Source organism: Dermacentor silvarum, chromosome 1 (genome assembly GCF_013339745.2).
Source record: "Dermacentor silvarum isolate Dsil-2018 chromosome 1, BIME_Dsil_1.4, whole genome shotgun sequence".
Classification (NCBI taxonomy): domain Eukaryota; kingdom Metazoa; phylum Arthropoda; class Arachnida; order Ixodida; family Ixodidae; genus Dermacentor; species Dermacentor silvarum.
Window position 1 is genome coordinate 44,825,530 of NC_051154.1, and position 14,616 is coordinate 44,840,145.

At 45.9% G+C, this 14,616-nt stretch overlaps 1 protein-coding gene across 1 annotated transcript; it reads right to left on the reverse strand.

Moving 5' to 3' along the window:
* On the reverse strand, positions 1 to 12,511 carry LOC119461927 (uncharacterized). Its single transcript, XM_037723294.2, has 3 exons — positions 12,379 to 12,511; positions 12,237 to 12,278; positions 1 to 653 (listed from the first exon to the last, which is right to left on the reverse strand). Exons 2-3 carry the CDS (start codon positions 12,268 to 12,270, stop codon positions 55 to 57), a joined length of 633 nt encoding a protein of 210 aa, XP_037579222.1. The 5' UTR covers positions 12,271 to 12,278; positions 12,379 to 12,511; the 3' UTR covers positions 1 to 54.
* Between the last annotated feature and the right edge of the window lie 2,105 nt (positions 12,512 to 14,616).

A 14,616-nucleotide genomic window follows, 5' to 3' on the forward strand; every position in this document is an offset into this window, starting at 1 on the left:
TACGCAACAAAATGTAACTTTATTGAGCGCTTCTCTGTTCCGCCTTGAAGTGGTTCATAGATTGTTCGCGTACGGCACTGGAACGCCCACCATAGCTTCGGCGAGGTAGTCGACATAGTCTTTCTTCAGCTTCCTTTGCAGTGTGTCCGAGGAGACGTATGTGTAGCCGAATTTCATGGCTCCGTTCTCGGTTAGGTTACCGAGGTTTGTATATGTTAGCGCCGGCTCGAGCTTGCTGCGCACAGTCAGCTTTACGTCGGGGTAGCGGCGAGCCCCGACCTCGGCGTGAAGCGAAGCCAAAGTCGGGGAAAACGTGGCCGTCACGCCGAACACGTCCGGCCGACCACCCAGGTAGCGCTGGTGCGACGTGAACTGGACCGCCAGGTTGTCGAGGAGAAGGCTGCACAGCACTAACACGCGTCCGGATGGCAGCGTCTTGGCCTCGGCACAGTCGCCGGATCGGTTCACTTTGCTCAGACCTATCACCTTCACGTTTTTGATGTTCGCTGTCCAGTCGCTGCGGATAAAGTTTCCCAGTTTCGTGTAGCGCTCTGGGGCGTTCATCGGGTCCAAATCGGCGTACTTCTGCATCCGTTCCTCCAACACGGTGTCCATGAAATCGTTCACATCTTGCACAGTGGCACCCAAGGCACCTGTAAAAGAAGATACACTGTTACGCCTTGGACTTCTGTCTGTTAAAGCGAAGCTTTATATGGCTAGGCGAAGATGATATGATAGTTTTATATGGCTAGGCGAGGTGATGATGATAGTTTTCTGTCGCCTATGTACAGAAAACTATCATCATCAGCATTGGCTCGAGCGTCGTCTTCTTCCGCAGCTGTCTGGTTGGCGCCCCTCGGGTTGCGCTCGTGCTCGTGCTCGGCACGCGCTCGTGCCACTGCTACCGCGTTCGTCGTCGTCGTCTTCTAACACAGCTGGCTCCGTTGCCGCTCATCATTCCAGCGTAGAATTTCACTTCTGTCGTCGTAATGGGGAGGCTGCGTTTACGATGGTATGAGCCATTGCTTAAGGGGGTATGAGACATTCATTGTCTGACGTAACGGACACATTTAAATTTGAAGCAATTTAATTTCAAAGAATCGCAAGCGGCAATGGCGGGCGAATGCTGCTAACCACGCCGCCGAGCAAACTCGAGACATCGACCGCAAGCGACAACGGCGGAATGCGGGCATACCGTCAGTGACGTCATTCTCTCCGTTACAGCCAAACGTGTGTGTAATATCATTAAGAAACACAAAGGCGCAACCAATAATTGAGAAACACTTTAATGAACCATGGGGATTAACCCAGTGATAAACACCGGGGCCACACGTTTCAGCTTTGCTGGTTAGCCATCTATACGGAGAGCTTTGGCGGTGATTTTTTATGCCACTTCAGCGAAGTATGCCACTTCAGCGAATATACTTCGATCTCTCAAAGTGTTGCGCATCGTTCTATCGTGGTCTTTAGACCTGTGTCCTTAACTTGGAAGTGCGTCCTTTTGTTCGAATGCTGTGTGTCGGACATGTATTCATTTGCATGTTTATGTTGTGCGTTTACTCCGGACATGCATGCTACCACGCTATATACAAGAATTTAGTAGCCACGTAGTAGCGCACGTGCCTTTTTTCCTTCTAATGTTTCCCATTCAAATTTTCTTCTTTATAGTTTCACTCTTGTCATAGTTTGAGTATGGGGTCCACAATCGGAGACAGTAGCGCATTCTTTTCTTTACCATTTCCTTGGGCTATACTCATCTGTCCTTATAATAAAATTTCTGCTTAGACTAATTCAAAATTATAAATCACGCTGCATGAATGACAGATTCTTACGAATCATTATTGATCGAGAACTGTGCTAAAGACCGCACGTAACCATGCAAAAAAATGCGCTTGGCGACCATATACTTATTCCAACTTCTTGTGGGGGGAAACGCGTGGCGTGTCAGTGCATACGACGTTGAAACTATGCAGGACACTTTCTCTTGGGCATCTGCGGTACAGCTTGCCTGTGCTGACCGGTAGACCTGCAGAACTAACACTTACAATCGTCAGTGCTCGACCCCAGGCATTTGGGGTTCGTATTCGATTGACATTGTGTACGTCAGCAGCAGAAACTACATCGATTACTCAGGACTTCCCTGTCGCGACTCACATTGCTATGTAAGTGCTCAGAGCACACATCAGGCACTTTGCTCGCACTTTCTCCCACCATCTCGCCTCGCTTCCAGAATACGGATAGATGGAGAGAGATTTAGCTGGGGGATCAGTTGGAAGCACGTGCCTCTTGCTACGCCATTTCACTTATGCGTGGGCTAAGGTGCTATGAGTGATGACAATTACTAAAAATACTCATTAATATAGAAAAAAGCCGCAGATAACTAAATTAACAAGCGTGGGGTCACATGCGCACAAGCAAACATGAACGCATCTAACTCGATCACCTCGGAAACTCGCTATCAAAATGCTGTAGTAAGCGCGGCAGCACTTCGTCCCGCCGCTCGCATCAACGCGAACTAAGCCGCGGAAACACAGCGCAGAGAGAAAGGACTCTGCCCTCGCAGCAGCTGGCTTTCAAGATACAGCCGCCCGGGCGGCAGCGCGCGGCGTAGTACGCGGCGTAGTACGCGGCGTCCCCCTTCCCTACCCTCCCCCCGGAGCCTTGCGGCCCGGCGACACGGAGTAAACCCCCCTCCCCCCCCCCCCTTCCCTATCCTTTCTCCCGAAAGTTGCGTGCGACTGGAAGACGGCGCGCTTCCTTCCCGCTTCCCGCCCTTGCGTTCGCGAGATTGAGCTGCGATCGCCGGCTTACCCTCGCACGCTTTCACTCGCACATCGAGCATACGGCGCGCGGCGACGATTTTATCGCCCCTGGATTTTATACGGAACCTCACGGCGACGGCGACGGCAGAAATGCACCTGGAGTGTCCATATAATTGCTATCGCAATAAAACGAAAAAGATCCAGAAGACGGGCCTCATATGGACCCCATATCTCTTTCTGTTAGACAATTTAGGCTGATCACGTCTGCCTCCCTGCTGATTACACGCCTGTGGAGAGACCTCCTCGTTGCTTGGCTCAGCCGCGAGTCCGACTTTGAGTACCAGGACTTCATACGAAGGCAGACTTCTCATCGCCAGTTATTAAGCAGCCCTCCTACTCCTGATGTAAGATGGTTTCCCTCGCGCAATAACAGCAGCGAGAGTGCGGCCCTAAGAAACTTCCGATCACGGGCGCCTTATCATTCTACTGCGCCGGAACACAAAGCGTGTCTTTAAGTTGTTTCACTGTGCGGAAAGTTAATTTTTAAGTTTTCAGATAAAAGATATTTTTAAGACTAGTACATTAAATTTTTTTGTAAAACGTACGGCAACCTTCACTTGTAGGATTGTCGTGTAGGATACAGAGGAAAAGTGTTGAAAATCTGCCGGCTTAGATTTTCACGCACTCTTGCTACTCGATATCGCTGCCAATGACTTTCTTGCTCGCTACATTTAGGGGGCTACGTCAGTGAGCAAAACCGGAAGCCGTGCAGGGCCTACGTCTGTAAACAGCGAAAGCGTCTTGATTTTGCGGGGAACATACATTTTCAAGTTTCATTTTGCTACTTTAACGCTCCATTCAGTTTGAATTGACATACTTTTAGATATACACAACAGCGTTTCCACAATTTTTTCGAACTGTTATATTCTATGAACCCGCTTCTGTCCACCTAATTACTATACTACACCTACATTTTCCGATGAACATATATTTTCAAGTTTCATTTTGTCACTTTAACGCTCCATTTAGTTTTAATTGTTCAGTTCAGTTCAGTTCAGTTTTATTTCCTTAAAGACCCCTTTGCTAGGGGTATTACATAAGGGGTGGGTACAGTTGATGCAACAGAAACACAGGTATTCAGAAAACTACAAGAAAGCTACATTTCGCAAGTGCATAAAAACAGAAAGAAGGGGGGGAAATGACGCGGTGAAAAAAGCTGATTATTTTTCAGCCAACAAAGACACATTTTCGAAGAACGATGTCGGGCAAGTGATTTCAGCGACGTGGTGGGGAAGGGCGTTCCAGTCTGATGCTGTGCGGGAAAAAAAAAGACGAAGAAAAGGTAGTTGTATAGGAGCGTGGCCGTAAGACTTGTAATGGGTGCCCAGTTCGTAGCGATATGCGTGCGGGTGGTGTGATATATGGGTCGTGAATTAGGGAACTGTAAAAAAAAAAACTTATGAAAGAGGCAAAGGCTGGCTGTAGCGCGACGACGTGCAAGGGGCTGGAGATCAGATTTTGCTCTTAAGGATGATACGCTTACGTCACATGAGTATGACGAATGGATGTATCTGACGACGCGGTTTTGAAAGGACTCGAGCGCGTTAACAAGATAGACTTGATATGGATTCCAGATGGGTGATGCGCATTCAACTTTCGGTCTGATAAGGGATTTGAAAGCTAGGAGTTTTACGTCCTGGGGGCGTCACGCAAGTGTCGGACTTCATACAGACTACATCCACCCAATTTTCCACAGGTGCCAGGCCAGACGCTGATGTCGCGCACTTCGAAAGCGCCCGCCATCAACACCGAACCTATGTTCCCAAGTCCGACTAACATTCAGACGTTGGCAACAAGCTAACCACGATCGAGCAGGCCGGGTCCCGTCGTCGCGAGCTTGTCACCACGGTCGCAACATCAACAGGTGCCAGATTCGATGTTACTGTCAGCGCCGAAATACCCGACCGAAAACTTCATCGCTTGGCCAGCCCAAATTAAGACTATGTCATCGCTCCTCGCACCACTCTTCCGCGTTCCCCGCACCACTCTTCCGCGTTCCCCGCACCACTCTGAAGTCGACCATCCATGTACACCGACCATGCAGCATCTGCAGCTTAGAGCAAGAATGACATCGCCCCTGTGCCCTCCGCGATGCAGCAATCATCGGGGCCCCGTTCCTCAAGCTACCGCCACTAAAACCTCGTCCACTGCTGCACTCCGAAGCCAGAACACCGCAGTAAATCGTGTACATTTCACCGTTCCGTCTGGGCGGGAGGCTCTGTAGCGCCAACCGACGCCGCAACGCAGGGACGGCGCTTTAAGCCGGCGCTTTGAACGACGAGAATAGGCGGCGCGTGCTATCGGCGCAAGGCCGGCACGCGCTAGTCCGTTCTGAAAGCCTGCTGAGTTGGTCCTCTTGGTCGGGCGCTCCGCGGCGACCCCTCGGTTCCTTACAATCATATCTAAAAACCCGTTTCTGTCCTCCGAATTACTATATTGCACCTTGATTATGCGAGGAACATACATTTTCAAGTTTCGATTTTTCACTTTTACGCTCCATTCAGTTTTAATCGTTGACAGATTTTTTGATATACGCGACAGCGTTGCCACAATTTTCTGTCGAACTGTCCTTTTCTATGAACCCGTTTCTGTCCGCCTAATCCCTATACTACACCTAAATTTTCTGAGGAATCATACATTTTCAAGTTTCATTTTGTAACTTTAACTCTCGATTCAGTTTTAATTGTTGACAGACTTTTAGATATCTATACGCAACAGCGTTGCCCCAATATTCTGTTGAACTGTCATATTCTATGAATCCTTTTTTTCCCACCTAATTAATATATACGCCTACATTTTGCGATGAACATATATTAAGGCGAAAGCCTTATCTCTCTGTTTCAAGGTCGCGTTGTGATGTACAGAAAGTCACGTGATCCAAGGAAGACCAGAAATGTGCAGCTGTGTATGAAAGTAGTTAATGATTAGCAGAATTAATTAATGATTGATAAGTGATTAGACTAAGGTGGATTAGTGTGGATTGAGGTGGATTAGGGTGGATTAAGACGGATTAAGGTCGATTATGGAGGATTAAGGTGGATTAGATTGCGTTAGGGTGGATTAGGGCGGATTAAGGTGCATTAGTTTGGATTAAGGTGAATTAAGGTCGATTAAGGTGGATGAAAAATGATTAAGGTGGATTAAGGAGGATTAGGGTGGATTAATGTCGATTAAGGTGGATTAAGGTAGATTAAGGAGGATTAAGGTAATTTACAGTAGGCTTGACAAGGCTTTCGCCTACACGTCTCTTAGATGATAGCTAAGGACACCTGGGAACTTTTTCAAGTTACATTTTGTCACTTTAACGCTCCATCCAGTTTTAATTGTACAAGCAATATTGCTGTACGACTGGCCGTTCGAGACACTTAGCATGTATCCGCGGGCTCATTTCACGCTTAGAAAAACACTTTTATGTAGCACGCATTGAGCAACAGAAAGCTGTATCAGGAGTTTTTATGTTGCTCTACAATTTTCTCATTGACACTTCGATAATTAGGACAGTACTTCTCGAGTTAAATAATTAATTACAATTACCTAATTAAATCTCACTAAAGAAAAAATTACTGGCGGCTACTCCACTGTGCTGGAAACAATATGCCCTAAGTTTTCTTCGAGTAATGCTCTTTCTTTAAATCTTGGTACACGATACTTGGGACACCCTGTATACGTATACGCACAACCAGAAGTATCCGAAGACGGGCTTCTGGGGCCGAATTAGATTCTAGCCCACTATTTCTTCCCTCGTGCCAAGTGGTCAGTGAGATCGTGGCAGCACGGTGATTTCCGATTAAATCATTGAAGGAAAAAAATAAAAATGAAAAACAAAAACAATGAAATTTACTTTATCGCGTCCTCACGTCTCAACCACAATCTTGCTATCCGAAACGCCATGAAAATGGACTGGACCGTTACACAAAACAAGTCATCATCATCATCATCATCATCATCATCATCATCATCATCATCATCATCATCATCATCATCAGCCTATATTTTATGTCCACTGCAGGACGAAGACCTCTCCCTGTGATCTCCAATTACCCCTGTCTTTCGCTAGCTGATTCCAACTTGCGGCTGCAAATTTCCTAACTTCATCACCCCACCTAGTTTTCTGCCGTCCTCGACTGCGCTTCCCTTCTCTTGGTATCAGTTCTGTAACTCTCATGGCCCACCGGTTATCCATCCTACGCATTACATGGCCTGCCCTGCTCCATTTTTTTCCGCTTAACATTTATTCAACATTTTTCATATAGTCTGTCCTGCCGTGCGGCCGATCCGCGTTATAACAGCAGCGCAGCTGTGTTCAAGATGACGATGATAAAAAAAAAGGAAAACGAAAAGAATCATTGTAAAATCTGGCCTCATGTTTTCGCAGCGGCGGAAGCTTGTACCCTTTTCGATACCGACTGGTAACGGTAGACGGCATATTGTCGGGCACGTCTAGTGCTCTGTCATTAAGGGATATATGAACTATGTATACGCCACAGAAAAATTGTACGGACCATGGTATGTAGCATAGAATTGCGAACTGAATCCTGAACTTAACTGAAAACACTGCAGTACACTCATCAATTTCACGCCGTGCGCTTACGTTTCCTAAAATGTAATTTTTTTTTCTTTTGGCAACTTTCGTCCATTCGACTCCTCGCACCGACCAGATGGCATAGACAGAAAAGTAGCGAAATGAGGCAATCCATTGCGCTTCCGAACTCTACGGAGAGACTGCAACAGTGGTCGAGGATTGTGCATTGATGTACTCCAAACTACAGGGCGTAAGTGCGCGAACACAGACAGCGTGTGTGTAACAGTTTGATTCGCGGAGTTTATTATATATAATGAACCCCGCGCGCGTCACAAAGCACTTCACTACGGCTTCCGTTACGCCTTTTTCACCATTAGCCCTCTGCTATTGGTCCAATGTTTTCTGGCTACGCCCACTTCGCCTGTCTGTCACGCGACCTCACAAAACCGCGAAAACTCACCACGTCAAAGTGACGTGGTGAGTTTTAGCAAATCTTATTTAGTTAGGTTGCTAATGAATCCAACAGAGAGTTTTCTTTTGTGCGCCCTTTTTGCGAATATTGTACTCTAAAATAGTGTTAATGTGTCTCGATTCCCCTAGTTTAGTATTTGGAGACAGTCTTCACTGAAACACACGGTAGTACATGCCTTCACGTCCCGAACAGCTCCATGCATCGCTCGTTCAACGTAAGCGCGTGTTTTCATTTAACTTAATAAAGAAAAAAAAAGAGTAATAAGGATAGCCCCATCCACGACTACAAGCTAACGATAACAGCCTTGATCTGGGGACATTAGCCACGCTTACCTGCAGAGGCTATAGAGAATAACCTGTGCACTTTAGAGAGAAATAGAGATGAGTTTAATTGAAACTGAAGAAGTTACGTGCTGTTAACGTTAAATATCTGGCTTTCTTGTGATTTGATGGTGCTTTAAATAAAGAGAGAGAGAGAGAAAAAAAAGAAAGGCATGTTCCATCTAGTGCCTAAAAACAATGTTTACTGAGCCCCACCAACATGCCCAAGAAGAAGTTCTATTAATGAAGGAGTGAGAGTCTGCTTTGGCTCGGCAGCCGGTATTGCTGACTCCGCCAGTTGGCTGGGCGAACCTGGCCGCACCGTGGAGCGATGGACAGACGGCGCCGCAAAATGGAAGATATTCAAACCGGACGTGCTACGCACATGGGCGTACACGTTTAGGGGAACCACCTAATTGCTATACAGTCCGGCATAATTTTCTTTTTACGCACATATCTATGAACGACTGAAGCTCTACGTGGGGACCGCATTTCGTAACGAGTCTTGCCCCCGTTTCTATGCATTCGTCGTCTGTCGCGCTGAAGGGTCTATCATAACGTGTAATGATGAGGAGCGAAGAGTGTACGATGAAAATAACCCTTATAATATCTGGAGCTGTGAGCGTGTTTTGCAACGATACCTTGCATTTTACATCCTTTTCGCCCTTTGTCAGTGACGCTGACGGCGCCGTGCGCTGTTATCGCGGTGATCAGCCACTCGGCGCGATGGATGATAAGAAAAATGCGATACGAATTGTATCGTTACAAAATGCGGCCCCTGGAGGCCTTTCTTTTCTATATGAGCGCCTATACGCGCTTAGTACTAATGAGGTACTTCCACTACGACCGGACGACCGTGTACAGAAGCAGCTGTGAAATATTTGAATTCAATTTTTTTTTCTTTTTCGTACTAGCGCAAAAAAAAAGAGAAGATAAAGAAAAAAAAATGTCTACACAGACTTCCTAGATTTCGTCTGCGATGTGTGAAATGCGGTAGCGTTGGCGCAGACCGAGCAGTGTCCCCTTCTAACATATAGTAGTCGGCCTCGTCAACTCCTCTTCCTTACACGTTTCTTTTAACGTAACCTCGCGTAACCGACAAATTGATCGACAAGCCGACAGCCGACGGGCCTCTCCCGTTCACAGGACTTACGTGAATATTCAACGTGCATATGTTGACATATACGCTACGTGTGATGACTGTGCTTGCGATGACACCCTTCAGCACGTTGTGTGTGGCTGTCCTCTCCACAGTGTACAAAGTCGATCGCTCGCGCCAGTGCTAGATCACGTTTATCAGATACTATTGCCGTAACACAACATTTTGGAATGCCGACCTCATAAGTCGTCGCGGCAGAGGACAACAAACTTTTAAGGCGGCTTTAGCCCGAATTGGTGGTCACAGTGCTGCACGTGATCCTGTGACGTGGTATAGTGCGCGGTGATTGTGACCGGCTGTGATCGTGTGCATGTGCTCCCTGTCTCTCTCGCTCTACTTCTCATCTTCCTACCTCCCTTCTCCCGTTCCCCGGTGTAGGGTAGGAAACCGCATTTACCATTCTGGTTAACCTCTCTGCCTTTCTCATTTCCTTTCGTCTCGCTCTCACACATATATTTATACATATATGTTTGTCTGTTCTTTCTTTTTTAACACCGCTATATAGCCTTTAACTTGCGGTCTCAAGAAAGAGCACTATTTCTTCGTAAGTACGGATCTTCTTGATTTATGGTATTAGTTTTCTTTCCTCCTTTCTTCCGTTTATTTTTTGACAACAAAGGATCCACTAACTGGTGCTCGTTTAGAAGAATGCAGATATACGCAAGGACGGGGCGATCACGTGATGGCGACATGAATTTAGGCAACATGAGGGGAGGGGGGTATTGCTTTACAGATCCTCTGGCTTTAATAATTAGAGAGGGTCGTCGCTGAGACACCCTGTATATACTGAGGCTCCTGTGCGTTTTGTGGCTTGCAGAAAAATGCACCGACTAATATGAGAAAGTCAATAAGATGTCACGGGAGGTCTATAGGCTCTCAGGTTTTGAAAAATGTATATTGATACCGTCGGTGAAAAGAGCTGAACGATGTGTTGGAAGAATTGAACTAACAGGTTGACGAATTAGTGATAAAGGACACAATGGGAAGGATGGCGTGAATATAGTTAACCACTTTGTCTCAGTGAAACGCTCCCATGTCCTCTTTCATGCGTGCTCCACGGTGCATATATATGGGCGCGTAATACTTTCAAAAGAAGCGCCCATTATTCACACCGAATTGTGGCTTGTGTCAAACTAATGCGAAACGACAATATTTACATGCGACCCGCTAGGTCAGCATAGAGAAATTACTCACATTTTGGTTACAAGCTTTTACTAGTGTGAAGGAGCTTAATGCATTTCTGTAGACTTAGATGTGTAAGCTAGCAGCATAAAAGTCACTATATTTTACACAATGCACATAACACATTCGGGTTACAGCTGATTCCTTTTTTTCAAAAATGCCCAGTTTTTTCTTCTTTTTTTTCTTTTTTTTTTCTTTCAAAGCTGCGCTTTTCACTGAGGTGAAATTACCGGTGGTGTGTGGATTCCAGGCACGTATAAACGTAGCCAAATACATTTGTCAAACGCTGATAAATAACAACATTTAGGCAAATCGCACTGGTGATAGCGGGACTGACCGGCGAACTCCCAAAGCAGGGCTATAAATACCGACACTACTGGCATCTTGCCTTTGTGCTGCGTGGTTTGTTGACTCTGTGCCGTTTGTATACGCATAGTACGCTCTCTGTAGTGTGCACATGTCGTCGGCTAGATGTTTTGCTAGGTGACATCATGGCAATGTTGCAGTAGTGAACAGGCTCAAAGAGCAGTGTTGACTTGTGTGCTTTCTACCTTGGACGCACTTGTACGCAATGAGAGCGCAGCATTTTCTTTCTTTTTACTATTAGAAAGTAGAAAATTACCTTGTCAACATATGCGAGCTGCTTCTTGACAAATGCTATACGATTTCCTCTTAAGATTATGTACAAAAGATCAGTAGCCTGATCACTTCCTGCAGACAGTATAGAACGCTTTTTTTTTGCGTAACTAATATTGATGCAACATCTAATACGACCTTTAGCATAGTTGAGGCCACTTGAGTCCCATCCCTTAACATTGTCGCGGTCCCACGTGACATACAATTCACAACGTGGGTCTGCATGTGCTGCGCGGAGCAGCGAAGGGCACGTGTTACCCAAGAGGGTCATTTTGTAATATAGTTAAGGTCCAAGACGTTCTTGTTGTTTTCGTTTGCACAGAAAGTTGATAAATATTTTCGCTTTATAATGCTACGAATAAGAAAGCATGCAGAATAATCAGCCATTTTTCTGGATGTAAAGAGCACTTGCGCGAAGGCCTTTGCACGAGGAACATGCCGGACTTATGCGGAGACTCAATCCGGCAAAAGGCACTGCATGCCCGAACTGGCAAGTAAACGAAACACACGTGACTGAATTGGAATGGCACATTCTCGCCTGATTTTATGAAGTTAACCTCCACCACCCTGTAGTATCTCACTAGGCAGAGATGATCGCCCCTCTCTGGATACTATGAGCAAAAACGAAAAATCTCAGCTTGTGCAGTAGCGTTCCGATGAATTAACGTGGCATTGATTTTCATTGCCACGACAGGGGTGCGACCCTTCGTGAAAATGGCTGATTGTCTGGCTACTTTACCACCCTTACTAAAAGGTATATACAGGTAAGAATTCTTGCAAACACTTTTTTTTTAATTGAAGTTCCTGAAGGCGTAGTGTGTATAAGGGACCCCTTTTGATGGTGTTGCATTGAACAAAAGATATGTGCTGATGGATGAGGAACCATGAGATACGGATATCTGAAAACATCCTTAAGCTGTAAAAAAAAAAAAAAAAGACTTTAGAGCGTGGTTAAAAAATCACGTAGTTGAGGGTACAAAACACCGAGATGCGTTAGCTAATCCGCGGCATAACAACGATAACGAAACTTATCTCTATAGGTGTTTTTTTGTTTGTTTCGTAGGTACGTGTTGTTTTTATTGTTTGAAGAACCATAAAAATTAAGGGATTGAAATGCACATACCAGCGCAGAGTACAGCGAGAACTGTGAGCCGCATCGTTTACACTGTAAAAAAAAAAAAGTAGAGGTGGAAACTTGAACAGAGTTGTGCGCTGAATAAAGCAGATTGTTATGAATCTTAATAAAATAGAAAAAATATACATACCTAACTAGCGGAAGGACTAAGCCCTTGTCTGCTACAGTGTTCCCGATGGTATGAAACAGCTTCGGGAAGGTTGATTTATTATCTCGTAACACTCTGCAAACGACAATTCATGTGATTCCTATAGTCGCACAAGAGTGCCTATCGCAGAGGGAAAGCCGCGATAAAAATGGCGCATGATAGCAGCGGGAACGTCTGGCCGTTGTCAGCAAGGCCGCCACTATGCTCCACTGACATGACACATCTCTGCGCTGCGTCGCACAAGTGCCGTGCCCTAACAGTAGCTGGCACCACGATTACTGCTTCCATCGATTTGCGTGCGCAATAATCTGAAACAAACTCACTCGCTTTGTCGTCATCACAGAACAAAGCACTAAAGAGAAGTTTTAACAGTGCGGAGCAGGCATATTCGTTGTACTCTGATATGATACTGTTGACAGCTGTAATCACTTGACGAAGAAGTAGTGAACAGTATACATGGGCTGTTTTCACAACTGAATACTTCATTGACGGGAACTTCAGCCAGTAAAAAAAAATGTTGTGAGAACAGCGCATGTCGTGTCTAATTCCTAATTTTTTGGCCTTGTGTTGTCGCGCTACCGGAAGAAGCTATAAATCAGCTCCAACTCGCCCAGCTTTCTGTCATTGTCACTTGGCTTAATTAAGAACAATTATATAGGAGCCATTAAATAATTATATTAAAACAAGAGAAGTCTTTTGCCTCAAAGTGGATCATAATTAAGCTAATACTAAATATTGAACAAAATGTACAAACAGCAGTCCGTCTGGAAGCGAACTGTTCAGAGGTTCGATCGCGAGCTTCAGACTGTACACACTGTCTTAACTTTTGAGCACTGGTGACTGTGGGCCGCCCGCCGCTGCCACAGTAAGCTGAAGTTTGCGCCCTCGAAATCGATGTGACGACAGCTCAGCAGAATGTCGTGTGTTTGCATGATTCCCAATCTTCCTTCGATTTTTGAGTGGGAAACAAGCGGGCGCTTCTATATACTGGAAATTTGAAGAAAGTGCGCGAGAGACGTTGACATTTGAGGAAACTCTGTGGTGAGGACCAAAAATACCTTGTCATCAGTGACCACCTTACTTGTGTTTATATTTTCCACAGAGTACCTAAGCCAACCACCTCAAGAGCATCGAGGATAGCCTCGTGAGGTACGGTGGTCGAGTTTTTCAATGGATTTCTCATTACCTTTTTATGAGATCGTTCTTTGTGTGTACTGGCGATGGTCAAACCGTGCGACACTACACCTACCGAGGCGTCCCTCAAGGCGGAGTACTAAGCCCCACCCTATTCAACCTCACACTCATTGGTCTCGTTGAACATCTGCCAGCAGCGATCAAGATATCTATGTACGCAGACGACATATGTATATAGACTTCAGGTGTGACACGCCCTCAGATACGTGCAAGACTTCAAAAAGCTGCTACACTGACAGCTATATACGTCCGCAACCAAGGTCTTGAAATCTCGTCAGGCAAATGTGCACTGGTGGCATTCACCCGCAAACTAATGACACCCTATGCCATCTCTATAAATGGCCAGATAATTCCTTGTGAGAAGACTCACAGATTTCTTGGCATAATCATTGATAGAGATCTCTCATGGAGCCCGCAGGTGACCTACTTGAAACAGCGTTTGACAGCAATCTCCCAGCTTTTCAAGTTTCTGGGCGGAAAGACTTGGGGAATGTCAGTACATGCAATGTTGGAATTGTACGGGGCGCTTTTTCTAGGCTTTTTGAGATACAGTTTGCCCTTACTGACCAACACTTGCCAGACAAACCTTCGTGCTCTACAGGCTATTCAAGCTCGGGCTCTAAGGGTTTGTCTTGGTTTGCCGAAAGGCACATCAACAGTGGCGACTATTGCAATCGCCCGGGACCAACCCATACAAACGCACATTGCTGTGGAAGTGTTGAGAGTGCACATTAGGCACTTTGCCCTGGCCTGTTCCCACCATCTGGCAACACTACCGCCAGAAAGGCCGCAGGCATCATTTTGCACTCTGATTTTGAAGTATTACACTCGCCTTCCATCAGGCTACTCCCCCGCAACTAAGCCATCGATTTCTCCATGGTGTTTGGATCGACCTGCAGTGCACCTCACCGTACCAGGAATCAGAAAGAAATCTGAGCTGTCATCACCTGCTCTTAAACAACTCACTCTGCTCCTTTTGCACTAAAGGTACGCCGACGCCGACCACGTACATATGCACACTGACGG

Coding starts and splice junctions, on each gene's coding strand:
- LOC119461927 (XM_037723294.2), bottom strand. CDS start 12,270: ATGCGGCTCACAGTTCTCGCTGTACTCTGCGCTG. Junction 654..12,236: donor TCTCGCTGTACTCTGCGCTG/GTATGTGCATTT, acceptor CTTCTTTTACAG/GTGCCTTGGGTGCCACTGTG.